General features: G+C 58.0%; 10 protein-coding genes and 2 non-coding genes across 12 annotated transcripts; 5 read left to right on the forward strand and 7 right to left on the reverse strand.

Moving 5' to 3' along the window:
• Positions 1-739: 739 nt before the first annotated feature.
• Positions 740-2,717, reverse strand: TRAVEDRAFT_58924 (acetyl-CoA acetyl transferase). The gene is made up of 4 exons (XM_008040757.1): positions 2,593-2,717; positions 1,441-2,116; positions 1,062-1,388; positions 740-1,002 (listed from the first exon to the last, which is right to left on the reverse strand). The coding sequence occupies exons 1-4, from the start codon at positions 2,710-2,712 to the stop codon at positions 878-880; spliced, it is 1,248 nt and encodes a 415-aa protein (XP_008038948.1). The 5' UTR covers positions 2,713-2,717; the 3' UTR covers positions 740-877.
• A 619-nt stretch (positions 2,718-3,336) lies between these two features.
• TRAVEDRAFT_168643 (uncharacterized protein) lies at positions 3,337-4,518 on the reverse strand (the record flags this gene model as incomplete). The annotated part of the gene is made up of 2 exons (XM_008040758.1): positions 3,337-4,174; positions 4,229-4,518. The coding sequence occupies 2 exons, from the start codon at positions 4,516-4,518 to the stop codon at positions 3,337-3,339; spliced, it is 1,128 nt and encodes a 375-aa protein (XP_008038949.1).
• A 73-nt stretch (positions 4,519-4,591) lies between these two features.
• TRAVEDRAFT_72288 (uncharacterized protein) lies at positions 4,592-6,812 on the reverse strand. The gene is made up of 2 exons (XM_008040759.1): positions 6,719-6,812; positions 4,592-6,665 (listed from the first exon to the last, which is right to left on the reverse strand). Exon 2 carries the CDS (start codon positions 6,548-6,550, stop codon positions 4,868-4,870), a length of 1,683 nt encoding a protein of 560 aa, XP_008038950.1. The 5' UTR covers positions 6,551-6,665; positions 6,719-6,812; the 3' UTR covers positions 4,592-4,867.
• A 99-nt stretch (positions 6,813-6,911) lies between these two features.
• Positions 6,912-7,008, reverse strand: TRAVEDRAFT_t93. The gene has a single exon. It is a non-coding gene; the product is annotated as a tRNA-Pro (tRNA).
• Positions 7,009-7,843: 835 nt separating this feature from the next.
• Positions 7,844-8,666, forward strand: TRAVEDRAFT_123572 (glutathione transferase; the record flags this gene model as incomplete). The annotated part of the gene is made up of 4 exons (XM_008040760.1): positions 7,844-8,211; positions 8,271-8,385; positions 8,446-8,546; positions 8,612-8,666. 4 exons carry the CDS (start codon positions 7,844-7,846, stop codon positions 8,664-8,666), a joined length of 639 nt encoding a protein of 212 aa, XP_008038951.1.
• Positions 8,667-9,353: 687 nt separating this feature from the next.
• TRAVEDRAFT_168647 (CyP450 monooxygenase) lies at positions 9,354-11,733 on the forward strand (the record flags this gene model as incomplete). Its single annotated transcript, XM_008040761.1, has 11 exons — positions 9,354-9,414; positions 9,476-9,854; positions 9,907-10,036; positions 10,098-10,292; positions 10,348-10,612; positions 10,668-10,791; positions 10,857-10,870; positions 10,955-11,226; positions 11,281-11,409; positions 11,464-11,610; positions 11,664-11,733. The coding sequence occupies exons 2-11, from the start codon at positions 9,680-9,682 to the stop codon at positions 11,731-11,733; spliced, it is 1,521 nt and encodes a 506-aa protein (XP_008038952.1). The 5' UTR covers positions 9,354-9,414; positions 9,476-9,679.
• Positions 11,719-13,723, reverse strand: TRAVEDRAFT_149280 (uncharacterized protein). Its single transcript, XM_008040762.1, has 3 exons — positions 13,399-13,723; positions 13,281-13,347; positions 11,719-13,230 (listed from the first exon to the last, which is right to left on the reverse strand). Exons 1-3 carry the CDS (start codon positions 13,549-13,551, stop codon positions 11,807-11,809), a joined length of 1,644 nt encoding a protein of 547 aa, XP_008038953.1. The 5' UTR covers positions 13,552-13,723; the 3' UTR covers positions 11,719-11,806.
• Positions 13,724-14,569: 846 nt separating this feature from the next.
• TRAVEDRAFT_124839 (uncharacterized protein) lies at positions 14,570-16,171 on the forward strand (the record flags this gene model as incomplete). The annotated part of the gene is made up of 6 exons (XM_008040763.1): positions 14,570-14,714; positions 14,775-14,922; positions 14,977-15,114; positions 15,244-15,610; positions 15,673-15,775; positions 15,831-16,171. 6 exons carry the CDS (start codon positions 14,570-14,572, stop codon positions 16,169-16,171), a joined length of 1,242 nt encoding a protein of 413 aa, XP_008038954.1.
• A 1,910-nt stretch (positions 16,172-18,081) lies between these two features.
• Positions 18,082-19,613, forward strand: TRAVEDRAFT_149286 (uncharacterized protein). Its single transcript, XM_008040764.1, has 4 exons — positions 18,082-18,251; positions 18,317-18,442; positions 18,502-19,398; positions 19,453-19,613. Exons 1-4 carry the CDS (start codon positions 18,136-18,138, stop codon positions 19,466-19,468), a joined length of 1,155 nt encoding a protein of 384 aa, XP_008038955.1. The 5' UTR covers positions 18,082-18,135; the 3' UTR covers positions 19,469-19,613.
• A 136-nt stretch (positions 19,614-19,749) lies between these two features.
• TRAVEDRAFT_168658 (ubiquitin-protein ligase TUL1) lies at positions 19,750-22,953 on the reverse strand. The gene is made up of 15 exons (XM_008040765.1): positions 22,658-22,953; positions 22,261-22,599; positions 22,097-22,206; positions 21,676-22,041; positions 21,594-21,625; positions 21,395-21,543; positions 21,252-21,344; positions 20,936-21,197; positions 20,683-20,880; positions 20,579-20,623; positions 20,420-20,514; positions 20,108-20,353; positions 20,026-20,046; positions 19,950-19,964; positions 19,750-19,895 (listed from the first exon to the last, which is right to left on the reverse strand). Exons 1-15 carry the CDS (start codon positions 22,898-22,900, stop codon positions 19,854-19,856), a joined length of 2,256 nt encoding a protein of 751 aa, XP_008038956.1. The 5' UTR covers positions 22,901-22,953; the 3' UTR covers positions 19,750-19,853.
• A 248-nt stretch (positions 22,954-23,201) lies between these two features.
• TRAVEDRAFT_t92 lies at positions 23,202-23,285 on the forward strand. Its single transcript has one exon. It is a non-coding gene; the product is annotated as a tRNA-Pro (tRNA).
• Positions 23,286-23,419: 134 nt separating this feature from the next.
• On the reverse strand, positions 23,420-25,831 carry TRAVEDRAFT_47993 (carotenoid ester lipase precursor; the record flags this gene model as incomplete). The annotated part of the gene is made up of 15 exons (XM_008040222.1): positions 23,420-23,662; positions 23,720-23,754; positions 23,813-24,063; positions 24,122-24,173; positions 24,237-24,336; positions 24,389-24,656; positions 24,716-24,785; positions 24,846-24,911; positions 24,958-24,965; positions 25,020-25,094; positions 25,162-25,178; positions 25,223-25,252; positions 25,311-25,375; positions 25,429-25,628; positions 25,686-25,831. The coding sequence occupies 15 exons, from the start codon at positions 25,829-25,831 to the stop codon at positions 23,420-23,422; spliced, it is 1,626 nt and encodes a 541-aa protein (XP_008038413.1).
• Positions 25,832-26,150: the final 319 nt, after the last annotated feature.

Raw genomic sequence — 26,150 nt, forward strand, 5'->3', positions numbered from 1 at the left:
CGAGTTTGCGCAGCTTGTCGTCGATGTCCTCGGGCTCGGGCGGGTGGATGTCGTCCTCGCCGTAGTAGTACGACGCGGGCGTGTCGGGGCTGCCGTCGCCGACATGGAGGTGGCCGTTTGCCTTGAGCGCCATCGTGACGCGGCTAGAGTTTGAGAAGTGTGGCGAGTGCCGATGGGTGGGAGTGATCGCGGTTCCTGGACGCGTAGATGAACGTGTCAATGCTTGCTAGGGGGGCGCGGAGCGGCACACTCACCTTCCGCGGTGCTTGCGTGGCGTTGGGTGGTCGTGGTCGGAGGAAGAGGACGAGAAACGCTGAGAGGGTGAACTCCGATGGATCAGAGGGTGCAGAAGGCGTGGTGCGCCGGAGTTGGTGGCACAGCTTTGGGCGAACTCGAGCAAGATAAACCTTATCTACCCCTAAGACCGCCCCTTCGGGCAGGTGCACTTTCATGTGATTCTTCTAAGTTGCCGTGTGCCATGCGATCGTCCGCGGTAAATGCTAACGGCCGACGTCGAGACTCGGGAGTATACGTACTTTCGGGGAGAGGCTGCGAGAACCCTAGCGAGACATGTTCAATGTTCTCGGTCATCCCAGAGAACATGATGTCATGAACATCTGGATCGTGATCACGATGGGGTATCATTTGGGCGACATACAAGCGGATGTGCCAGTGGGCCACTCCAGCAACAGAACGCAACGGCTAGCACGTATAAGTATCGAACTTCGATGCATGCTGTCGCAGATTGCATCACACTCAACGCAGGACTAAGAGTGATAAGAATATGGATTAGGGATACATGCGGTACCAGATAATCCGCGAGTCAAGTGCGGTACACCTCCACATGCGGGATAAATATCCAAAGCTGGCGACACCACTACTGCTCGCTGACGAACACCGCCGCCATGCCCATGCCCGACCCGATGCACATGCTCGTGATGAAGATCTTCGTGCCCGTCTGCTTCGCGATGTTCAGCCCAGTCGCGACCTGCCGCGAGCCCGCTACACAATTCACCCCACGTCAGAAATCACTCAATTCGCACCAAGGGTAGAAGACGTACTGCAGCCGAGCGGGTGCCCAATGGCGATCGCGCCGCCGTTCACGTTCACCTTCTCCGCGGGGATCCCGAGCTTCTCGACCGAGTACACCGCCTGGCTCGCGAACGCCTCGTTGATCTCGAAGAAGTCGATGTCGTCCAGGCTCAGGCCGGTCGTCTCGAGCACCTTGGGAATGGCGAACGCGGGGCCAACGCCCATGATGCGCGGCGGCACGCCGACGTACGCCGCGGACACGAACTTGCCCACGATCGGCAGCCCAAGCTTCTTCGCGGCGGAGCGGCGCGCGAGGAGCACTGCGGCGGCGCCATCGGAGACCTGAGACGCGTTACCTGTGCGAGATCGTCAGCGCCGGATTTCTCGCGAGAAAACGAGGAAACGTACCTGCGTGTGTCGCGCCGTCCTTCTTGAACGCGGGCTTAAGCTTGCCCAGCGACTCAGCCGTGACGCCGTCCCGCACGCCGTCGTCGTTCGCGACCACGACCTCCTTCTCCTCCTCCGTCTTCGGGTCAACCCACTTCACCTTGAGCGGCACGATCTCGTCCTTGAACTTGCCCGCCTTCTGCGCGGCCGCCGCCTTCTGGAACGACTTCGCCGCGAACGCGTCCTGCACCGCGCGCGAGATGCCGTAGTCGGACGCGACGTTCTCCGAGGTCAGGCCCATCGGCAGCAGGCAGTCCTCCGCCTCCTTGCACGAGAGCACGACGTCCGAGAAGCCGTCGGGCATCGCACCGCCGCCGTACCCGAAGGTCATCGACTCCACACCAGCACCAATGCCGATGTCGATCTGCCCGGAGGCGATCTGGTTCGCGATGTTGTTCACGGCCTGGAGGCCGGACGCGCACTGGCGGTTCACGGTGCTGATGGGGACGGTGTTGGGGATGCCGGACGCGAGGGCGGCCATGCGCGCGGCGCTCGCGCCTCCGCCCGCGGGGAGGACGTTGCCGACGGAGATGTCGCCGATGAGCGCGGGGTTGATGCCTGCCTTGGTGTAGACGGCGCGCAGGATGCCGGAGAGGATCTCTTCGGGGCGCGTGTCCTTGAAGCCGCCCTTCTTCGCCTGTATAATGACGCGGTCAGACCATGGCCGAACAGTTCCGAAGGTGCGAGGTGCGCAATTTGAGAAACATCTTGGGGGCTGCGGGATGTGTTCTGCGCAACGTGCTTCGGAACATGCTCTATGTTCCGGGTGACAGAGTGATGAAGGTCTCATAGCTGAACCACGCAAGTTGGGAGGCACTGGCATGAGTGCTTTCGCGCGTCGCTGAACTTGGGGAGCACTCTTGGCAGGCCTCAACGGTGTACGTCATCCACGACTAGACTCTTGGATCGCACCCCAATGAGAATAGCGGGTATGATGTGCTTAACGTTGGCCACAGCGACAGCGGCCGCATTGTGCCGTGTTCGGCGGGATAGACCTCGCCGGAGCCGAGACCTCCTGGCAAATTGTACCCCTGCCTTCGACCTTCCTCTGCGACGCAAACGAGGCTCTTCGCGAACCTCGTGTGGGGCTCAAAGCACAGAAAGACAGCTCACCTTCGTAATAGCTGAACGGACTGCCGCGACGATGACGATGTCGTCGTCATTCTGGGCAAGTGCCCTGGCCTTCGGCGAGGTGCCGGTCAAGTTTTGGATGCGCTGGGTGATGGAGGACATGGCGGGGGGTGTGGGGGAGATGGTGGGGAGAGGCAAGACCGGGAGGAAAGGACCGCCGACTTTAAACATGTCGCGTCGTCCGAGGCGTCAGGGTCACCCGACGCTGAAACTCGGCGATGAGCAGAGCAGCCGGCGCCCCACATGTGATTAACTTTCCCCGCACTTGCCCTCATACGGCTGGTCTGGGGTTAGGGGCTCCCCCGCAGCCCCCCTCTCCGGCATTGATGAAAGCGGAATCACACTTGTCGGCATACTCGTACACCGGAGGTTGTACTATAGGTATGTAGTACGGGTTACTCTGGACATTCTAATTATAAATGAGATGGACGTCGCTTACTTCTCGCGCATGTACGTGCACAGGGGATACTTACAGAGCACATGTGTTACAAGCAGCACTCGCACACAAGGTTAGAATCGCCTGCCAAGGCGGCATTTTCCTAGTATATCTGTGCGTGAATAAGCAGATGCGGGGAACAGTGAGATGTGTGGAGTAATGGTATGGGATACAGTGTGGTCGTGGTATGGATGATAAAGTAGCGAAACAGCAACCTGATGGGAATCCGTGTCCAGTGTCCAGAGATACATCCCAAATAAAAAGCAAGAATCACAACATAGAAAAAGGGCTCACGTCTCCACCTTCTCCACCTCCGCGCTGGCGCCCGGGTCGCTCTTCAGCCCAAACCACACCGGGATGAGCTCCCAAGCCTCCTTCCTCGCCTTCGCCACGCTCCCCGCAAAGTCCTCCTTACACGCCGCGCAAATCCTCAACCCGCACTGCTTCGTCCCGTCCGAAAAGTCCGTCCTCGACAGCATCTCCACCGCCTGCGACAGCGAGAACAGCGGGTCCGCATCTCTCCCACTCGCGATCCCACTCACGCTCCTGAGGACATTCAGCATGATGAAGTAGTACGACTCGCGGCAGTGGTGCCCGTTCGCGTGCGCGCGGTTCGCGCACCCCGCCGAGATCGCGCGCCCGGACAGCTCCGCCTCGATGAAGCCCGCGAGGAAGCGCTGGCTCGCCTCGCGCCCGCGGAACGCCGCGCCCAGGTCCCCCCGCGCGAGCCGCAGCGGGTCCTTCGGGCCACTCGCGCCGCCCGCGCGCGCCTTGAAGCGCGCGAGCGTCGCCGGGAGTAGGTGCGGCATGTTCGTCGCGCCCGCGGCGATCTTGCGCGGGCCGTAGCGCGAGAGGTCGTAGAAGGCGGAGGAGAGGATGTGCTCGAGGTCGAGCTCTTCGGCGAGCTGGATGACGAGCACGGGGTGGGCGTAGTGCTCGCGCGGGTTGTACCGTCCGTCGACGGTTGCCTGTTGTTCGCGCCTGTCCCAGCCGATGAGAGTCGTCGGCCAGTCCGTCTCGAGGCGCACCAGGCAACGCTGGCGGAGGTGCTCGATCATGTATTTGTTCGATAGGCGCAGCACCGCAGACACGGTGCAGAAGTCGCCCGCAGTGGGTTTGGAGAAGTACCTATGCGCGCATCAGTACCCCCATGACAGTAACACGAACAGCAGCAGTACTCACAGCCCATCATACAGTGCCCGCAGCAGGTGCAGAACGTCCGAAGGGTCATCATGGAGTTCGACCCACGGGCACCCGTCGATCAGTCCCTGCCCGTCCTCGGCAGCCGGTTGCGGGAGCGAGAACATGTCATAGAAGACGTCCGAGTGGCGCACGAGCTGCCCGCGGTGGACCTTGAACGCGACGTTGCCCGCGAGGAGCACGATGTTCCCGTCCGCGAACCAGAAGTCCGTCGTCTTGTAGTTGAGGAGCGTCGGCGTGGACGGGCACGGGTGGCTGGGGGCGGACGACATCTTGGGGGGTGGGGGCGGAGAGCTTGGAGGAGAACCTGAGCAAGTGAAAGCAGCAGACGAGCGGCGAGCAGTGGGGAAAACAAGATAGCAAGGCGGCGACCTATATCGCTCGTGGATTCGGATATGGACTACTGCCCGCCTCTAATCGCATGCAGCTAGTGACCGGGCTGGAACGGCGGCGAACACCGGTGGTATTGAGCCCGGATTGTGATACAGACTGGAAAGTCGTTACGGTCATGTCATCCGCGTCATAAGATACAACGAGCCTCTCCTAGTGCAATGCGGCGCGAGGGAGACACATAAAGCATAAACGCTACACGTATGGAACAGAGAAGTCGAGCTCAGGGAGTCAGTGCGATGTCGAACGGGAATGGTGGCTGGCGGCCGGCGCAAGACCAGGGGGAGGCGGGTTTGGCGACCCAGGCATATGCGCCGCTGGTGGAGGTGTGGGGATCAACCCCGGGGGAGGGCCAGCCATCATATATACTGGAACAGCTTGGGCGGCTTCGCGCCTCCGTGAAGAGGAGGATGAACCAGGAGAGTCGGTGAGGGCGGGGCCAGTTGCAGGAGTCGTCATCGGGGACTGGTAGACGTACAAGGGTTGCGGGGGCGCGAAGTAGTAGCTGTACGACACGCCCTGCTGCCCCTGCCCGTGCGACGACATACCCGGGGAAGGCATGAGACCAGGGGAAGTGACGAAGCTGGCGGGGGTCCGCCCGTCGTGCGCGACGGCGATACGTGCAGACTGGCCATCCTCGCTCCGGAGACGCCGAGGCGCGGGTCGCGCGGACCCCAGCAAGTCGATGTCCTGGTGTCCCTGCACGCCCGTGTACCACGACCCGGCCTGCTTCGCCTTTCCGGTACGCGCGCGGCTCGACTGTGTGGGCACGTAGTCGAGCGCCACGCGAGAGGAGGTCCAAGGCAGCGCCTTGAGCTCGTGCACGAAGTCCTTCACGCGCGTGACGTGCGCGCTGAATGAGTCGTCTGGGGCTGCGAACCGCACCGGGGAGTCCATCTTCGCGTAGTCGCTCGCTGGGTGCGGGCTTACGAGCACAGCGCTCAGTGCGGGGGACGTGATGAGGCGGGGTGGGCTAGTGGGACGTCCGGCGGAGTGTGCATTGGACTGGCCGCTGTGGCGCTGCGACGAACGAACACCGCTCTGTGGCCGGCTCGGATCGGCATATGACACCTGGGACATCGACCCGGGGCTCTGAGGCATACTGACGGCCTCGACGTAGTGAACGCTTTCGGGGTTCCTGACGGTGACGCCGGGTTCGTCGTAGGCAGGGAGGTAGTGTGACTGTCCTGGTTGTTGCTCCATACCCGGCGCGCCCTTCCTCGTCGACTTGCGATCGTAGAAATGGCTCTTGGACATAGCGTTCGGGAGCTTGCGCAGCTGAGCTACGAAGCCGCCGACGAACGTGTTCTTCTTCTTCGGCTTGGGCTCCGGCTCCTCCATCGTAATCGGATCGTAGAACGATTCGTGCTGAGGCTGAGCTTGGGCTTGAGGCTCCGGTCCCCGTCGATCGTACTCATGTCTTGGCTGCCCATACCCATGCCCTTGAGCCTGAGGCTCGTACGCCGGGGCCATCTGGTGTTGTTCGCCCTGGTATTGGTCGTATTGGTCGTAGTCCTCATCACTCTGCCCAATCGTCATCCTCTCCGTCTCGGGCTCCCACTCCTCCGGCTCCGGCTCCGCGGGCCCGCTCCTGTACGAGTGTCGCGGCGGTGCCTCCCCGAGCTCAGATGGGGTCGGGTGTTGAGGGCGGAAGTCTGACATGCCCCGAGAGGGAGTGGGAGAGGGTACAGGCAGCGGCCGCGAGCCCACCGTGGACGGCGGGCCCGCGAGCGGAGGCGGCGACAACATACCATTGGAGACCCAGCTCGGGTTCGACGGCCTGCTGTACCGCGGGGCTCTGCGGCCGGTCGACGATGTCGGGTATCCGCTCGGTGGACGACCCTGAGAGGAATCGGGATAGAAGCTGTTGTGTGGAGTGTCCCTGTATGCGCCGGAGTCGTTGTAGTCGGACATGGTGGCGAGAAGGCAAATCGCAGAGCGCAGCTAGAATAGCTGGACGCAAGCTTATGCCCACCGCGCTCCGGAATAGCACGATGCCACGAGGAGCCAACGAGGCTGCGAGTGTTTTCTGGATTTAATGAATTAGACACCGCTGTCGGTGCATTGTAGGCCAGCACTCACCGCCTTGCAGCACTCTACAGCCCGTAAGCCTCGCCTCTCAGCATGCTGTAGATCATGCACATTGCACGGCAATCATCTGCACACAGGTCGCGGGCTCGGCGGTGAGAACAGAAAGAGCATGGAACGCGCGCGGTGAGAGTTTTCATGTTCGTCACTATGACGCACGGCGAGAGGGCCGGAAGGCAAAAGATATGGGCCCAACCGGGAATTGAACCCGGGACCTCGCCCATTTTCAGCGTAACACTGGGGTACTACCCGAAGGGCGAATCATACTACTAGACCATTGGGCCATGCTAGGTCTACCACCCGGATTTGACAGGGATCTCCGACTTCGAGCCTCAAGACGACCGCAGAGTGTCCCTACCGCGGTCTGCGTTGCCGCGTCCCAGAGTATATTTCCCGGCATGTCGGGCTTCCCTGCGTATCTATAACAAACCGCGAGTTGAAAAACCCTACGCTTGTGTGATCAGCTAAGCGCGACGTCAGCAAAATGAAAGGACTTACGTCGTAGCGTGCGCGAACTTCGGTGAACAACCGTACCTTAGCTCGAGCTTGAATTTGAAGTTACTGCGATCTCCTGCAGTATCCCACAACACTAATCATTGAATGTGCATGCCCGCGACGTCGTGCGTAATCGTAGGATGTCATCTCGCGCTTTCTGACTGCAACCACTCCGTAAGGTGCCTTCGCCCGGCGCGACAGACAGAGTCACATTGAATACACTCACCGAGCAGAGCCTGAAAGTTGACAAGGGGTTTCACCGTTTAGCAAAGGCACCTTGGAAAGTGGTCCACAGTAGCAGACTTTGGAACGAAAATTTCGTGTCAGTGATCTTCCAGCAGTGCAATATGGACCCACCTGGGACCACACGTACCTGAGAACGAGGCTTACTGAATGGTTATGACAATGCCCAAACAGTCATGCAGTTCGTCGGGGCAGCAAGCAAGTACGAGCGCTAGCAATAGCGACAATCTGTTGGTGGTATGCTTCGGCAGCTGCACAGTATGTTAGTCATGGTGGTCGCAGCTGCCAGAGCATAAAAGGAGACGAGGGCCACGGCTTACCTTCATACAACTCGCACCCCTCCTCAGACTCAGCACTTCCAGCTCACCCGCACGATCCACGATGGTCCTCACGCTATACGGCAACCTCGGCGCGACCTGCACAAAGCGCGTACGCACCGTCCTCGCCGAGCTCGACGTCCCGTACGAGTTCGTCAACATCGACCTCGCCAAGGGCGAGCAGAAGGCCCCCGCGTACCTCGCGCTGCAGCCGTTCGGGCAGGTGCCGTACCTCGACGACGCCGGCTTCACGCTGTTCGAGAGCCGCGCGATTGCGCGCTACCTCGCGCTCCAGTATGGGGGCGTCGGCACGCTCGTCCCGGACCCGAAGGACGTGCAGAAGACGGCGCGCTTTGAGCAGGCGGCGAGCGTCGAGATGAGCAACTTCGAGCCGTCGGCCGTTGGGCTCGCTATCGAGAATCTTTTCAAGCCGTAAGTGTTTAATTCGCGTCATTGAGGAATGGCCAGGCTTACTGAGTCGGCTATGGTAGGATGTATGGCCAAGCGACCGATACTGTGAAAGCGGAGCAACTGAAGACGACTCTTGAGGGCAAGATGGCAGGCTACGAGGCGATCCTCAGCAAGACCCAGTTCCTTGCTGGAGATGTACGTACCTAATATGCGCGGTGGCTATCTGAGAGCTATGTTTTTGACGGTAAATAATAGGAGATCACTCTTGCCGACCTGTTTCATCTTCCCTGCGGTGCACTTCTCGAGAATCAGGGCATCGATTTCCTAGTCTCTGACAGGTGGCCCAACGTAGCGCGGTAAGCACCAGGACTTGATAATCGAATGTCCGCATAGGCTTGATGAGACTGATCGTCCGAAATAGGTGGTGGAAGGCCGTTTCCTCGCGCGAGTCGTGGAAGAAAGTGTCCCAGGCGTAGAAAGTTTGTGCGCAGGCAGGCCTGGTGCCACTGGTGGAGGGTACTCCGCACTGTAAAATTTGCGATGGTATGCCCCAGTGACATCTTCCTTCTGGAGCTATAGAGAGCTATTGTACAAGGTGGATGTCGCGAACAGTCGAACTCGAGAGAGAACTCAGAGAAGACACCCGCGGGAGAGACGTGAAATGTTGCAGAACTTCAACTTGCAGGCTTCTCCTCGTGGGAAAGTGGAGAAGTTCCCACGGCGCAAGGTTACCACCTATCCGACTCCTTCAACCCCCCGACCCCCCGCTCACTCTCCATCGACGATGCACTGGCCGAATATCACTCCTCATATTACGAACCGCTGTTTGGTTTTCTTGCCTGCGCGGACATAAATCCAAACCCTCCAATACAAGCGGACTTGGATTTCACAGCAACTTGCGAATTCGCGGCGACCGTCGTTCCTACTACTTACGCCTAACTTCAGGGTACCGGCGCTCGTGTTAAGTCTTCTCAAAGGTCCCAAGTTGACGCGGACAGGCGTGAGCTACGGAAAGCCGGTGCATGCATAGTGCGCTTTCCCACTCATCTATATCACCGAGTCTCTTGGCTTCGAATGGTGAACCGCTGACCGTAAAAGATAACACAACAGATCCATCGCTCATGGGTACGGCACCTAACGACTCGAGAACGCCCGATACTGTCGGCATATCAGCATCTTCTGTTGTGCTATTGCCTCCGATATGTCATAATTGAATATGAGAAGGTAGCGTTGTCTCACCTGAAGCAGGGAACATCTTACTCTTGCCCACCCGGGTCCTTCGTAGGAGCGGCGCAGCACGGCGACTCGTGATAATAGACCCTGGCATCGCCATCTCTGCAACCTTTATTCAGCAGGCACTCCAATATTAGCAGCCCGAGCTACCTCCGCACATTCGGTCTGCAACGGTCTGTGTCGTTCTAGAGAACATACATAAGCAGAGGGCCAGAGACCGTGTCGTCGCCGCCGCACGCCTCTCACGCAGTCCGCCATGTTTCTCTGGTTCTGTGCGATACTGATCTTGGCATACTCTATATTTCTGCGCCGCAGGAAATCTAGCCTTCCTTTCCCTCCAGGTCCGCCTGGACGTCCCGTCATCGGAAACGCTCTCGATATTCCAACGACAAACATCGCGCGACGGCTCCACGACCTCGCAGCACGGTATGGTGTGTAGTTAGTACTCAGTCTGGTTCCGACTCGGGCTAACCCTCCCGGTAGGTAAATTGGTGTACTTCAGCGTACTCGGTCGTTCCATCATCGTGCTCGACTCCTATGACATCGCGTGTGAAATTCTGGATAAGAGATCGAGGAACTATTCCGATAGGCCCGACTCCGTCATGGCGAAACTGTATGTCATATACACAGCGTAGTTTCAGCGCTGTCTCTCACGAACTGTTGAACTGCTACAGAACATCATTTTCGGATTCCAACTTGCCACTGATCTCGTATGGACCAAGATGGAGACAACATCGGCGCATATTCCACCAGACTCTGCAACTCCCCACAGTGGACACCTTCTATCGCTCTAACATCCGGCAAGTCACGCGCGAACTTCTCTTGAACCTACTGGAGGGACCCCAGGCGTTCTCCCGACACATCAACCAGTGAGTACGCAACAGCGTACAACGCTTGCTTCTTGCTAACGATTGTCCCGCAAAGCGCTTTCGTAGCATCGGTGCTGAGCATCGGCTACGGCATCAGCATACCTAGGGATGACAAGTACTACGGAAAGCTGTTGCACGAGGCGTTGGAAACGCTAGAGGCCATCGTGGTTCCTGGAAAGTATCCTGTTGAGGTGATTCCCGCATTACAGTACCTCCCAACTTGGATGCCAGGTGCTCGCTTCAAGAAGGATATCGGCGATGTGCGGGAGAAGGTGTTGAACGCGAGATGGGAGTTGTACGACAAGGCCAAGAGTCTTCTCGTAAGTGTCCGCCACGCTATATAGCGTCGATGTACCTGACAGACTACGAATCTAGGACTCCGAGTACGCCGGGGACACCATGATTGCTATGATGCTCCGACGAGCAGCGACGCTGGAGGGCACAGCTGCTGCGGATGAAGAAGAGCAATGTACAGGTGCCTTGATAGGAACTTACCTGGGTGTGTCCGGATCCTTCAATCTGATCCGACGCCTGCGCAGAAGTACTAACGTTTCCTTCGCGCAGCGGGCTCCGACACTGTCAGTGCCAGTCCATCACCCCACCCGACGGTGCCCACCGCGCACCCTCATTTTCCGCTCTAATCTATCAAATCATGTTCACAGACTGTTGCGTCTGTACGGGCGTTCTTCCTCGCCATGGCAATGTACCCCGACGTCCAGAAAAAGGCGCAAGCCGAGCTCGACCGTGTCGTAGGGCGGACACGCCTCCCTGACTTCGACGACCGCGAAAGCCTGCCATACATCAACGCGGTCGTGAAAGAACTCACCCGTTGGAATGTGGTGGCGCCCATGGGGCTTCCTCATGCCGCTCTAGAAGACGACGAGTACAACGGTTACTTCATCCCCAAGAGGACCATCGTCATCGCCAATGTCTGGTACGAGGAACGACCGGTCCACGCCTCTGGGGGCTGGCTGACCGAATGTACCAGGGCCATGTCGCGCGATCCCGTCACATATCCCGACCCGGAGACCTTCAACCCAGAACGCTTCCTGAAAGACGGCGAGTTATATGCGGGCGCTCTGGACCCATACTCGTACATCTTCGGGTTTGGTAGACGGTACGCCGTTTTCATTCGCGGGTACCTGGACGTCTATGCTAATTTGACGTATAGGGTTTGTCCCGGCCGCCACCTAGCAGACGCCTCGCTATTCTTGACTTGCGCGTCAACGTTGCACGCGTTCAGCATCTCGCCGCCGTTGGACGCTAGCGGTTACCCGGTGAAGCTCGAAGCAAGGGTGGAGACCGACCGTGTCATCGCGTGAGTATATCCCTTTATGTTGTCGGTATTCGATGACCTGACGATCAGTTTAGACATCCGAAAGAGTTTGAGTGTATCGTGGAGCCTCGGTGGGCAGGTGTTGCAGACCTTGTCAGAACGTAAACCTAAATTTTGGTTGCACTACTTATGCTATGTACGATACACGCCGAAGGGCTCAACAACGCTACCATACTCTTCACAACTCGTCTCGCTTGACCTCGGCAGTCGTCGTGACATTGCCCAACACAATCCCCTCTGAGTTCTCGTACCCCTTCCACGCGCTCTCCAGCGCATACACAGCCACGCTGACAGACGCGTTCGCAGGCAGCTGCGCAGTGGACAGCGTCAACAGCGTCAGCGGCTGCGTCGCGAAGAACGACGCCGTCGCGCTCGCCGCGCCGCCGTCCACGAACACCTCGAGGAGACTCCGGTCGACCACGCCCGACAGCGTCCACGTCCCGTCCGCGCGCAGGACGGTCGACGTCGAGAACTTGTCCGTGAAGAACGGGTCGTCGAAGCCGCGCACGCGCCCGCGGTCGATGAAGAACGGGTTGTCGCCGCCGAAGTAGTACCCGCCGCGGACTGACTCGCCCGAGACGGGGCTAAGGAGCGTGAAGTTGAGCGTCGCGGCGCTGCTCGCGCCTGAGACGCCAGTGACGTTCGCCTCGAAGTAGACGGCATTCGACGCGACGCCGCTGTAGTCGACGACGAGTGTGCTGTTCAGGAGGCTAGAGCTCGAGGCGAGTTGTTGACCGAGCACAGGGCTGAGGTCGTAGGGAAGGGAGATAAGGTCCCAGCCGATGCGCGTGACGTTCGCCAGGTAGTTACGGCGCGGGAGCGACATCGCGCTGCGCCAGCCCTCCTGCGCGGTCGGGACGACCTGCGTGTACTGCCAGTTGGACGCCCACGCGATGGACACCGCGTCTTGGCCATCCGGGACCCCATAGAAGAACTGCCCCGCGTAGTTGTCCTTCGCGAAGTCCGCGACGCGCGCGGCGCCGTCCACCGCGGTGAAGTGCGTGCCATTGAACGTGCCAGGGAAGTACTCGGTGATGGACCCGCCGAGAGGTGCGCCCGGGTTGATGCTGATGGTGAGCACGTACATGCCGTCGTCGCTGCCCTGCACGGGCATCTTCACGAGATTGGGGCATTCGTACTGGAGACCGAGGAGGCCGTGGTGGGTGAAGTTGGACGCGTGCGACCAGGTCTTGAGGTCCGGGGACGTGTAGATGCCGACCGCGAACTCCTGGGAGTACGAGATGACCATCACCCAGTGGTCCTCGAACCAGATCACCTTCGGGTCGCGGAACTGCGTCGAGGTGCTGTTGATGACCGGGTTCTCGGCGAACGCGGTGAAGGTGTAGCCTCCGTCGTGGGAGTACGAGATCTCTTGGACCTGCGCCGTGGGCGTGTTCAGGGTGTAGATCGCAACCACGCCGTTGTCCTGGTTGGGGAAGAAGCCAGATGTGTTGTTGACGTCGACGACGGCAGACCCGCTGAAGACTTGTGAGTCGTTGGTCGGTGGGAAGATGGCGATGGGCTGGTTGATCCAGTGGTAGAGGTCTCTGCTCGTAGCGTGCCCCCAGTGCTGGTTTCCTGCGACGTTTGCCGTGGGATTATCTATGCTTTTCGTTAGAAGACGAACACTCAATCACAAAAGACAATCTTACACTGGTAATATAGATGGTAGGTTCCGTTGGCGTCAAGGAACATCCCATTTGGGTCATTCATGAAGTGCTGCGAGGCTCGGTTAGTCGTACTACTCAGAGAGACGCCGGGTCAGCTTACCTGAGGAGGTGAAAAGTGAACTTGCGGCCTGTATGCGCCGTTGTAGTCCCCCGGAATTGGTGTGCCAGTCGGGACCGCAGGAGCAGTGGTGTCTTGAGCAACGACGCCGCCTACCAGCGCCGTCACCAATCCGAGTACCGTGCAGAACTTCATGTCGATGGTGGAAGCAGGAGGCGAACTAGGGGTTCCACGACGATGCACGTAGCCCTTCCTGCGGTCTTATATACCGCGCTCAATCAGCCAAGGCGGCCCGACGTCAAGGATGTGGACGGGCGGGACTTGGGAGGGCGGGCATGAGCAGGCACGGGCGGGAGATCAGTATACACCGTGCCCCACGGGGCTCGGCGTCGGGGATCGGCGGGGTATATGCGGTCGTCGCGCTGACTCGCAATAAATCGACGCATGCTCAGCGTATGGTCCTCTTATTGGATGAATTCGGTCCGAACCCGACGGCCTGGCAGAGGTGTGTTTAGGGGTCGCCCGCCCTCAATTTGAGTACGTCGGAGGTGTCCACAGTGGCGAGTGAGCGAGACAAGGTCATCGCGAGACTCATCTCGACACCTGCATCGTGTGACTTTCAGTCGAGCATGGCCCAGTAGGTTGGAAATATACGGCTAGAGGAACCTTAGGTCGTTGTGGCAGGCGTCCACAGTTGTATCGAGGAAATGCGCGGATGATTGCCTGCTTCCAGGCCATCATCAGATGACCGCGGCGCGTAAAGAGCGCAGCGGCGGGTGTCTCGACTCTTCAAAGTCCTCCGACTCGCGCGATGGTATGTGTCCTGCCAGGGGAACGTGTATATCGAACAGCCTGAGGTGTTGCATGGGGCCTACATCCTGCACTGACCTGCGGAGGCTTCCAAGACGGACGTACCTAACCACCATTCCTCTCTCAAGCTTTGAAGATATCCTGCCATGTATAACTCCCTCGTGCGCCTGTGTCATTCCGCAGTCACGTCGCAGTCGAAAAGCACCGCACTGAGGCAGAGTCGCGGAAGCTCGTGGGAGGGAGAGAGAAAGCGCAGCAGCGCTCGGCATGCCGCCCGCCACAGCTTCGAGCCTCATTCATGTACCTCGCCGCTCGCCGACATGTCAGTGGCCGCCACAACACCCTATCTTCGTCTCTCTCTATCTCGGCATCACGAACGACCTCAGCTTTCTAGAATCGAGCGATGAGCTTGGACCAGAACCTCTTCACCTTAAACGTGACTGCTCGCGCCGATGAACCCACAACTCTCGACCTCATCGACCCAAATGGCACGGTGCACTATACCAAGAGACGGCTACCTGGGACGGATTACACGATCGAGATGCTGGGTGCGTGTTCAAGGCTGGCCATGTTGGTGTAAGGGAAGCTCACGAAGATGGGTCTCGCAGATCCGCTCTCGGAGAGTGTACTCGCGACGGTAACGGCCCCGAGCGCCACGAACAAGCATAAGACATTGCAGTTGTACAACCCTGATCTAGTTGTTGAGCTCAAGTACACCGGCACAATCCATTTCAAGTGGGGGTTCAAATGGGAAGAGTGAGTAGGTATGATCGTCTCTCTCCGCGCACTACTGAAGCTGTTGCACGATAGCCATGAATTCGAGTGGAAACGAGAGGAATGCTATATGCTTCGCAAACCCGACCCTGCTGTTCTTGTCGCTATCACCAAGGAGCCCCCAGGACGATTGCAGACACGGTCAATCCAGGTGCTCGATTACAACCTCAACCGGTACGTCTTCATTTTCTGGCTAGCGACTACATGGGGGGGGGGGGGGATTCTCCTACGGGGAGGTTATTCGATGGACGTTGGCTGGCTATGTGCCTTGCATACCTCCAGATTTGCTAACGAGCATCACAGGTTCGACATCGAAGACCGCAAGGGGCTTGAAATCGTCATTCTCACCGCCCTACTTACATTCCAAGACCTGAACGAGACGTATCACACACCCTCTACACCCCCTGCAGAGGGCAGCACCATGTTGGCCGTAGCACCATCACCCGGCTTAGCTGGCCGCCTTGGACTCAGCAGACAGTCGTCTCAAATACTCTCCGCCCCACCTCCGCCTGCAGTTCCACCTAAACCCCAGCCTCGCACAGGGATGAATCGCGTCGCAGAGATGCACGCTGTGCGCACGGCGCAAGGCGAGGGTGATGCGAACGAGATTGAGGTCGGGGAGGAGTGCTCAGTGGACGATTACGCCCAGTATGCGGAGCGCTTGCTGAATGTGAGTACGCCGGCGTCTTCAGCTCTAGCCCTTGCTGAGAGTTCTGCGTGTGGTCTCGGCAGGACGAAGCGATGCTATTCGTGACTATCCGGTCTGCAGCGGCCGCACAAGTCCCGAAAGTGCTGCGGGTCGTGGAGGAGACGAAGCGGCTGCGACATAAGTCAGGTCGGTGACTTCCTTGTATGCGTTCTAGTCTGTGCTGAGGCTGGCTGTCATCCAGGAGTCGCGGAGGACGAAGAGCTATACCAATACGTGATCTATGATACCCCACAAGACTCGTCCAAGCGCAAGGGCCCGAGACGCATCAACCTCAACGACCCAGATCCGAAGAGCAGAGGCAAAGAACCGGACAAATACGCACCTCCTACGAGTCTGACGGTTCACTTGAGCAAGATCGATATGCCCGAGCTACAGCCCAAGGTCAGCCCGGGGACTATACGTCGACCGTCTGGGTCCATGGTAGCCGCGGCGCCGTCAGCCATGCCCCAGAAGTCCGAGAAGGAGCGCAAGAAACCCGTAAAGGAGAGCAAGAAGACGGGGAAGAAGGAAAAGAGCAAGTGACGCGTCGCGCTCGCCTAGTCATTGTCACTGATATCGAATCTCCTCCATAGTTCCATCACCGAGCGCCGCCCAACCAGTTCCGAACAGACTCACCAGACCGCCGCCCGGTGCCCCCGCATTACCCGACCGTCCACCACATCCCTCCTCGTTCTTCAGCCGGCATGTGCCCCCGCATCAAACGCACCCGTACCAGCCGTCGCCGTCGCCCTCCCAGCTGAACAACCCAATGATATACACCGCCCCTCCTCCGCCTCCGCCTGGTATGGGCCCAGCGCGCTACCCGTCAGGGCCCGGACCCGCCCCCGTGGCCTTCCCGTTTCCTGATCTCGGCTCTGGGCAGTCTTTCTACGGTTCGGCGGTGGGAACAGGGTACGGTGCGATGCCACCGTCGGGTGGGGCGGGACTTCGACCAGGGTACAGCGGCGCTTCGGGGTCGGCGCGCCCGAGTTCGTATCATCCGTCCGCGTCAGCCTCGCCGACGGGAGAAGGGCCAGTGACATCCTTGCTAAAGATGTGGTCGAAACACTAGTGATAACGTGTGATCAGGATCTATGGGCGTGCGGCGGTAAGTACAGAATCACTCAGTGAACACACGGCGAACTGACTGTTTGCCGACTGCTCCTAGGTTGGACTTTAGCACTTGACTTGTACCATACACGTTATTTATCTCGGAGGACTATGCACACCACACTTCTATTCGTCATGGTATGGTGCGAGAATCTTACACTCAGACCAGAGGTTTCAGATGATGCCCAGTTTTGTTAGAACTTGCTGATAGCCTGACAGCGCCTTCAAGTAACGACACCAGGAGTTCAGCAGACCTCCTTGATGAGTGCGTTTACGACCTTGTCGTGTCACGATCATACATACTGACGAGGATAGCCTACGCTAGGATGGAAATATATCCCTCCGGTTCATCATCATGGCTGTACAGTGACCGGCCGCCCTGAAGTGGTCTTCATAGCCTCGTTGTTGGACGCAAACTACTATACGGCGTAGTCGACCATGGCAACTGCGTCCAAAGTCCAATCAAGCGTGAAGCCCGCCAGCGCGCGTCGGCGCGCGATGCGCTTGCCCAACGATTCACGAATACCTCCGCACGACAAATTCGCCGGCCGCGGCGCGCAACTCTCCATCAGTTGGGCCGCCCTCCGACCTGACCGGCGGACGACCACGTTTGGCATTTGTTTGATTCCGTCAGGGAGGGCGCGTTCGATCTCAACTGGGTGCTGACCTGATTGGACGCGCCATCGACGGCCTCTAGACATAATCTATCAAGCTTTCAAGTTTAGCCTCCTCGATTATATCGACGTCTGGTAAACTCGACAGTTGCTCACGGTGTATAAATTATCATTCACTGGTCGTCTTTTTGGCAGCGAGTGGCAACTGTGGGCCTGTGGCGGGGTTTTTGCGACCAGGCGTACGACATTCCAAAAATACGCAACACAACATGGGCGGAACTCGATCGAGGCAAACTGCGGCTAGGTGTTGGGGATACATCTTCTAACATGCCTACAATCAAAACTGATCAAGATCTGCCGCAGCGCCTCCGTCCGGGCTTGGTGCCTGCATCTTTCGCCCGCGTCTTTTTGCGTACGAACGCATGGGCTCTCTCTTTGGTCGTTGTTCGCGTGACAGCGCCGGTACAATTTTCTGCGTGCAACACCAATCGTGCGGCTTTGAGTATGTCTCGGCGCATAGCCCATTGTTCCATCAATCGGCATCTATTCTTGCCGCACCACTCCCTGTGGCGGCGGGACAAGGGGCCTCCTATAAAGATCCATGGTCGCGCCGCTATATTTTCCTCGTCCGGTTCCTCCACCGCACGTCCCTCCTTTTCTCCTTTTAACGATCAGGGATCGTTCAGAGCTCATCGACTTCTTTGCCAAGTGACCCAGTGTCCACCTCCGACCAGCCCCTCCTTTGACTTAGCGTAGATCGCCTGCTACTCTTACGACCCAGATATGAAGTTCTCCGCTCTCGCCGCCCTCTCCCTCGCCGCCGCTGTCTCGGCTGGCCCCACCTTCCAGCGCCGCGCCGCGTTCACGCTGCAGAATGGCAAGGACGCCATCGCCCTCAAGTGAGTTGATCCGCTCGTTCCGTTGATGTGTGTTCTGTGGCTGATTTGGCGCCCGTGTCCGATAGCGACAAGTTCAGCAAGTTGACGCCGGACTCTTCCTGCCAGACCGGCGAGGACGCGTGTGTTGACAACAAGTTCGCCCAGTGTGTCAGCGGCAAGTTTGTGCTTCAGCAGTGTGGTGGTGGTACGATGTGAGTGTCATCGTTTACGAACCGCTTTGATGGAGCGACCGTCTCACCTCCGTGCGTAGCTGTGCTGCCCTGCCCCTGGTCAACTCCGCCGGCACCAGCATCACTTGCACGACCGCTGCTGACCGCGACGCGCGTATCGCCGCGACTGGGGCGACTGCTGGAGCCGACACCGGCGCTGCCGCCTCTAGCTCCGCTGCCGCCACTAGCTCCGCTGTCAACAACGCTGCCAGTGGAAATGCGGGCAACAGCGTAGCGACCTCCACCTCCGCTGCTGCTGCCGCCACATCGTCTGCCGCCGCCGCCGCCGGTGGCGACAACAGCGACCCGCAGAAGTCGACCACCCTCGTCCAGTCCGTGATTGCGACCGGGTTCCAGAACGACGGCCAGGACCAGCCCACGGCCGGCCAGGTCCCCTCCCTGACGTCGTCGAACAACTTCATCAACTTCTGCGCGACGGTCCCGAACCTGCCCATCACGAACGGCAAGCAGATCCAGACGGGCTCGTGCAACCCCGCGCCGATGGGCGTGATCGCGTCCTCGGCGAACATGCCGTCGAGCAAGTTCGTGAACCCGAAGAACGGCGCGACGATCCCCGCGAACCAGAACTTCACGATCCAGATGGCGATCTCGCACCTCGAGACGGGCCACTTCACGAACGCGCAGGAGAACTACTTCGCGGCGCCGCAGGTCGTGAACGGCGCGGGCGACGTCCAGGGCCACTCGCACGTCGTCGTCGAGGCGCTCACGTCGCTCGACCAGACGACCGTCACGGACCCGTCCAAGTTCGCGTTCTTCAAGGGCCTCAACGACCCCGCCAAGAACGGCGTCCTCTCGGTCGAGGTTGCTGGCGGTCTCCCCGCGGGAACCTACCGCGTCGCGTCCATCAACGCTGCCGCCAACCACCAGCCGGTCCTCGTCGCCATCGCGCAGCACGGCTCCCTGGATGACATGGCTTAGTGAGTATTTACCTATCATGAGAGTCTATAATGATGCTGACCGTGCTCCGCTAGCTTCACCGTCGCTTAAGCGGTCCCTCACGACTTCTCGTATCTGGCGTATTTATGGGGGAGTAATTGGAAGTGATAGGATACCCTAGACTGGTGCTACTTCTGCCGTATTCTGTATCTGTAGACACTGGTATTGTCACAAGAATGTCGATGTTCTCTACCACCGTTACGCGCTGTGTGATCTTCCGTCCGCTTTGTATGGACATCGCGTGAGAGGCCTTCTACGCTAACACTGCGCCGATTTGGCGGACCGCGTAGTACAGCCAGTCTTTCGGAAACGAGGAGCGTCGTGCAGGTGTGTGATATTACGCATAGCGACGCCGTATGGTATATTCCGAGACCGTACATTAAGATAGCGGTCGACGTACCGCAACGAAAGACATCCAAACAGAGAAACAATACTACTACAAGGGTGGTAGCGGCCGACGGCACTGCGGGCAGATATTCTGCATAGGGCGTGTCAGTGGGAATGGTCAGGAGAGGAAATAGATTGCACTGACCTTGATCGCGAGCCACTACGCACGCAACGCATGCGGTCAGTCAGTATAGCGATATCATGCTGCATGTGAGACTTACTCTTTCCAGACAGGCAGTGTGCTGTCGTGCACTACCATCAGCAACGGCTCCAGCGCGATGGCCTGCGAGGAGAGCGACTTACGAAAAGATGGTGACACGGCGCAAGGCTGTACGTCTTTCTCGATGCAGCCACCTTGCCCAAGATCCCGCCCGCACGGCCGATGGTGGGGCGTTCCTTCCCGTCGCTGGACTTGGACCGTCGACGCAACGAGGGGTCGACAAGGATCGCGTCCATGCAGATCGCGCAGTCCCCGAGCGTCTGCTCCGGCGCCTCGGGGTCTGGCAGAGGCATGGACGGGTGGTAGTCGTGCGTCGGCGCGCGCGACATCTGGCATCGGGTGGTCAGGAACGAGAAACAGTGTGATCATGTATCGAGGGGGAGTGATGGACGCACCCGTTTGGGAAGGAAGAACGCAGGGTCGACGCGTTCCTGCAGGAAGATGACGGACACTTGGACAAACATCAACAGCGCTACGGCGTATATCCACCCTGTGCACGACGAGCCAATATTAGAACTGGTGACAGGATCTGCCACAGCTAGCTGTGGACGTACTGCGCGGCTGCACATCGAGGATGTTCTTCGGACATCCGAGGAAGTCTGCGGGAGCGTGATGGTCAGGATGCGGTTCGGTAGCATCATATCAAGCGAGCACCTACAGCATGCGAAAAATAGCCGACCTAGCGTCGTGCCCACGAGGTACTCCACTGACAGCCCGCTTGTGCGTGAGCGGCGCGCGGAACGGTATATCTGCATCATCCACATGCTCGAGAAGAGCGAGCCGATGAAGAACAGCGGCAGCGACAGCGCAATGACGATGCGGAACACGACAATGAGCGATAGCGACAGCAAAGTCCCTGTAGGGAACGTGATCAGCATCCACGAATGAACGCAAATTCATGGTGCACATACAAAGTCGGGCTGCTGGATCAGTCCGGATATGAGTCCAGAGGAACTGCAGGAATGACGGTCGAGCGGGGAGGGTTGGCGTCACTGGGGCTACGGGCGGCGGGGCAGGAGGTGCAACTGGGCCATTCTCCCCATCCGCGGCTGGTCCATCTGCGGCCGCTGTCTGCTGTGGTGGAGTCGGCGGTGGCGGCAGCGGTATCGGAGCCGGTTGGGGAGTAGGAGCATCTTCTGGGGCTTGGATTTGACCGATCAGAACAGCCATTTGCTTCAACAGCCCTGTCAGATAGCTGCGTATTACAGAACCGAGATTTATGCTCACCGCCTCGTACACAAAGAGCAGACATGCCAAACCAGCCGGCGCGAGAACCGAGAGCGAAGGACGCCCCTCGGCTAGGATCCCGAGCGTGATGTGCTGCAATGCACAGTCAGAAGAGCAGCCCCGAAGATCCACAAGCAACTAACACCAATGAACGATATTGCGTCAATGAGACTCTGAATCAGGAAGGTGTACCGAGACACCCGAGAGAGGCCGATTGCAGAGCTACTCTGCGCTGCCTGCTTGCGGAAGAGCCCAAGGAGAAGAAGGTTGACCACGGTCGCAACACCAGAGTCTAGATGGAAACATTGAGCTAAGCGCCAGCAAAGCATAGGAAGTACATACACGTCGTGATCTTCCTATACAGCCTCTGGGATCTAGTCGGGTTGTAAGATACGTTTTGCCTATCAAACAAGAGTTCACGTACTGGACGCCGACTGTGTGCTTGATCTCGTAGAGGATGCTACAGTTCTGACTGAGCAGCACGCCGTCAAAAACCAGTTCAGGAGCGTTGACGGTGGTGATACCCGTCGGTTCGTCGATTTCGCTCTCGAGCTCGTCCATGAGGTCTTTCGGAACGTTGGTCTGCTCGAGCTGCGCGAATAGCTGGAAGGAGCACTTGGTCTTCGGGCTGTCGTCTGCTTCAGCCGAATCTTGCTCGAATAGCCCCGCGTCGATCTTCTCCTTCAGCTTTGATATACGCGTTGTCAGTTCGACTTCTACGGCACGCGAACTTTCATTCCTGAACCTCTCCGGAACGAGAGCGGGAAGAACACGTAAATCCACACCACGCCTAAAACGTCAGGAATGTCAGTACCAATACAATAAAGAAATGGAGGCATGCGCACCCTCCAGATTCGGCCAGAGCGTATACCGAGCCTGTCGACAAAACATGGATGCCTTCGAAGTCGAGCCTTAGCTCATCCGAGCTGTCCGGATCTGACAAGTCAAGTTTTCCCTGAGTCGAAGTAAATGAATGGCCCATTCAAACTTGATTTCGGGTTGGACGCACATGTATTACGGCAATATCTTCGTGCTTGTCACCACCGTGTTCGAATAGTATCAGCTTGTCGCCCACGCTGAGCGAGAGCTTGTTCGTTGCAGTCCAGTTCCAAGGTCCTAGAAGATCCGGTATCGCGCTGAGATTCACAGGAAGCAAGAACTGCTCTGATAGATGCCTCCAAGACGACGCGGCCTCTGAGGCGTTGAGTGCGGTAAGATTGTGCAGCTGTGTATCGCCATGCCAGAAGCCTGTCATGTTCGAGTAGTACGACCCCTGCTTCGGATCGATCTCAGAGCCAAACGGCAGGAACGCCTCGACCAACGGCATAGTGTTCGGATCCTCCACGGGCTGCATGGGCAAGGTCCACCGTAAGTTACAGCAATCTCGCGAGCAAGTGAAGACTAACGAGTGTAAAATTCGAAGCTGTCCCATTCAGCCAGGCACTGTAGTTGGATAACTGATAGTTCAATGACTGTAGGCCGTTGAGGTACTGATCCCGTGTCAAGGACAGCTCGTCTCCGCGGCCGCTTGTGAGCATGAATAGAACGAAGGTTATGAAAAGGAACGACGGCAGTGAGCTCCGCTGTTGCCGCGGGACTTCCGGTGTTCCATTCTCCAAATCCTGTGGCTCGTTGTTTGGCGTGCTCATAGCGGCCACTGGTGACCTGGACGGGCAGACAGTCTCCGGCTCTTGAACGTGGCGGTATGGGTGAGAGTGGGGTAAGTGCAGTGGCGGTGCATGAGCTACGGCCTCGCAGTAAGTGGGCGTTAGTGTCCCACGTGGCGCCATCTGTAGTCCACCGAGACATTTTCGAGGCGTATGAAGTCAAAACTTCGACACAACATGATCTGACAGGATGTAGCGAATATATTTTGAAAGGCATGGATATGTGTGCAAAAAGATCAAGTTCAAAACCCCTGCTATCTGCCATATTTGCACATCACCTCAAGGCCTGGTGGTCTAGTAGTATGATTCCTTCTTAGGGCGATTCGCAATCTGGAGGAGGTCCCGGGTTCAATTCCCGGCCAGGCCCTTTTGCTTCGCTTCACTAGCATTCCCCTCGCTCGCCAGGGTTCGAACGATTCGCAAAGCCGGCACATTGACCATACATTTTTTCTTCATTCGTGCCATTCAGCATGATAAACAGGGTACAAGATTCGCTCAGCATTAGTTCGGCTGCTCAAGGCCCAGCTGTATCAAGAACTCGTTCGCCTCCTTCCGGAACGTGTCTGGAATGACCGCAAGAGACTCCTTCCCGTTAGCAAACACGAGCAGTTGCGGCGACTCTGCAGTGTAGGCGGGCCAGTGCACTCCTTCGCCGCCGTTCGGGTCGAGCGTATCCACGAAACGGACGAGGAAGTCAGTCATATCTCCGCCGCCGAACACGTTTGCGAGTTCGGTGGTGTGCGTCTGTCATGAAGATGAACTCGGTATCGATCGTGCATGCAAAACGATGAGAGGACGTACTGCGCCCATGCCCGTGATTTGGTTGCGCTCGCTCACTAATCCGGACCGTTATATGTAAACACGATGTATGAGCCTGGACAAGCTGGCACTCACGGAACGACCTCATGACCTGCTTCCCAGAGCGCTGCTGAAGGAGCAAGCGACGCGGCGCACCAAACCGGGAATCACCCTGGAAGGCTGAGATGCGCTTATACTGGGGAGAGAACGCGAAAGCGTCCCCGGTGTCGAAGGGAGCGCCGAACGCGGGGTTGGCGGGGTACAAGTCGAGCAACCGCGTAATGTTCTCCTTGGGCGCGTTCGGGAAGAAATTGCTGCTGAGGTACGTAGCCACTTCGTCCTGTGTACTGCACAATGAAAGTAGTCAGATTGCGAACGTCTCGGTTTGAGGAAAAGAATACTGACGTGAGGTTGAGGGACGCAAGAGAGAAGAGTGTCCCTTCGTCCTTGTTTGATCCTTGATGGGAGAAGGTCAGTCCTTGCAAGGAGTTCACCGACGTTTGCGACGCAGCGCACTCACCGATTACAAACGGTATATCCGCAATCTTGCCTTCTAACAAGAGGCGTTGCGGGTTATCTACGAGGAACAGTCCGTCTGCGCGCGGCGCCCATGGCGTACCCTACGCACATGCGTCAGTCGAGGACATCGAAAGGGCGATGCACGATGTAGACCTGGAAGGACACGTAGGTCGATGTCTTGTCCACAGCCGCTTGGATGACGCTCGTTGGAACTTCCCGCAGACATTCCAGGATGTCGATCTCGTCTGCACAGCCGGTCTCCGATGCTATGAAGTCGAAGTGGGGCTGGACATTCGAGACATTGCCCGCTGGATTGACGGAACCTGACTCCATCCATCCCGCGCGGAACAGGCCCTCGGTGTTGCCCCCGTTCACGAGCATGTGGAACGCGACAGACTCGCTCCCTGCGCTCTCTCCCCAGCTGCGACAGACGATTCGGTGTGAGCGCTACATTACAGCTAAGTAATGGACTGAACGTACATTGTCACTTTTGTCGGGTCACCGCCAAAAGCACCGATGTGTTTTTGGATCCAACGAAGAGATTCGCGCTCTGTGAAATGCCACTCGTTAGGCGACAGCGCGCGTCGAGTTATGGCGTAGATCGACTCACGGTCCTGCAGTCCGAGATTACCAAGGCCCGCGTTCGCTATCTCGCGCCCTCCCAGGAAGCCCAAAGCTGCACTTAGTGAGCGCAACTCGCATCTTGCGATGCCGATACTTACCACTCAACCTATAATGACAAGTATTATTTCGCGTGTTCTAGCAATCTAAGAGGTAGACGCACCGGTAATTCATCGATACATAAATGACGGGGTGTCCAATTTCTAACGAGCGTTTCACGACAACCTGCCCCGGACGTCTATGGAAACGTGGTAAGCTCAGAGTCACCCGGGGTCTATCATACTCAAGTCATTACAAACACGTACACAGCGTTGGAGCCAATCTGAAATCCACCTGCGAGAACATCAGCGAGACTGAAAGCTACACGTAAGAGTGTTTCTTGCCTCCGAAGATCCACTGTTCATAATCAGTTCATAAGTATGTGTTGATAGTTAAGGGAGGAGGTGAGACGTACCACAGCGACAGGGAGCTTATCCCCAGGCTTCGTGCCCGCAGGCACGATGACGTTGAGGTTCAGGCCTGCATCTCATCAGCTTCGAGACTCTGAACGTATCTCGTACTACAGCACTCACAATCCTCGCTCTGGGGTACTGGAGGAGGTACCCCCATAGCCGCCACGAAAGGCGCAATCTCCGGCGGGAGCACGGTGGTGTTCGGGAAGACCGCGGGCGGCATAGTCTGCTGCAAACACTGGTTGCCGAATGTCGTCGCATTGACGACTCCGCTGTATCTGCGAATAGGCTGCGGGAGCTGCAGTCGCAGTTTCCCGACGCTATCGAAAACACCATGGTCAGCACCGTCATAACGTTGAGGGCACACGCCGACGTACGGAGGTTCAGCGAACGGGATACCAAGGAACTGGGTGACAGAACCATCGCTCGTCCCAATGACCGTCGCGCCATTAAGCTTCACGGTCGGCAAGTTGGTGGCCGCGCCGGCGACCACAGCAGCATACAGCAAGAGAATGAGCAGCATCGCGGAATACCGCTCAGTATACAACCGCAACATTTCGCGCGTCGACCAGCTTGCGTTATATGCAGGTCGCGCGGGAAATTTGCAAGGTCATCCTGAGTGTTGACTTCGCTCTACGGCGGCCGTTGGAAGGAATCTGTACTATAAATGGTGATCAATGATCAGCCCGGGCTCTTCACGCAGTGCACGGGGTCGAGCTGAAGTACCTTCTTCTTCTTCGATAGGATACGCACCGCGCGGACGCCCGTAAGAGAAGGCTAATATCACTGCAGTCAGGAAGAAAACAGCTAGCGCAAGGGCGATCAGCAGGTCCCCAAAGTCG

Source organism: Trametes versicolor, assembly GCF_000271585.1.
Source record: "Trametes versicolor FP-101664 SS1 unplaced genomic scaffold TRAVEscaffold_6, whole genome shotgun sequence".
Taxonomy (NCBI): domain Eukaryota; kingdom Fungi; phylum Basidiomycota; class Agaricomycetes; order Polyporales; family Polyporaceae; genus Trametes; species Trametes versicolor.

Coding starts and splice junctions, on each gene's coding strand:
- TRAVEDRAFT_58924 (XM_008040757.1), bottom strand. CDS start 2,712: ATGTCCTCCATCACCCAGCGCATCCAAAACTTGACCGGCACCTCGCCG. Junction 2,117..2,592: donor TCCGTTCAGCTATTACGAAG/GTGAGCTGTCTT, acceptor GTCATTATACAG/GCGAAGAAGGGCGGCTTCAA. Junction 1,389..1,440: donor GGACGGCGCGACACACGCAG/GTACGTTTCCTC, acceptor GATCTCGCACAG/GTAACGCGTCTCAGGTCTCC.
- TRAVEDRAFT_72288 (XM_008040759.1), bottom strand. CDS start 6,550: ATGTCCGACTACAACGACTCCGGCGCATACAGGGACACTCCACACAAC.
- TRAVEDRAFT_149280 (XM_008040762.1), bottom strand. CDS start 13,551: ATGAAGTTCTGCACGGTACTCGGATTGGTGACGGCGCTGGTAGGCGGC. Junction 13,348..13,398: donor TTCACTTTTCACCTCCTCAG/GTAAGCTGACCC, acceptor CGAGCCTCGCAG/CACTTCATGAATGACCCAAA. Junction 13,231..13,280: donor CTACCATCTATATTACCAGT/GTAAGATTGTCT, acceptor CGAAAAGCATAG/ATAATCCCACGGCAAACGTC.
- TRAVEDRAFT_149286 (XM_008040764.1), top strand. CDS start 18,136: ATGAAGTTCTCCGCTCTCGCCGCCCTCTCCCTCGCCGCCGCTGTCTCG. Junction 18,252..18,316: donor AAGGACGCCATCGCCCTCAA/GTGAGTTGATCC, acceptor CGTGTCCGATAG/CGACAAGTTCAGCAAGTTGA. Junction 18,443..18,501: donor CAGTGTGGTGGTGGTACGAT/GTGAGTGTCATC, acceptor CTCCGTGCGTAG/CTGTGCTGCCCTGCCCCTGG.
- TRAVEDRAFT_168658 (XM_008040765.1), bottom strand. CDS start 22,900: ATGAGCACGCCAAACAACGAGCCACAGGATTTGGAGAATGGAACACCG. Junction 21,345..21,394: donor ACGCAATATCGTTCATTGGT/GTTAGTTGCTTG, acceptor TGTGCATTGCAG/CACATCACGCTCGGGATCCT. Junction 20,624..20,682: donor TCGGCTATTTTTCGCATGCT/GTAGGTGCTCGC, acceptor ACGCTCCCGCAG/ACTTCCTCGGATGTCCGAAG.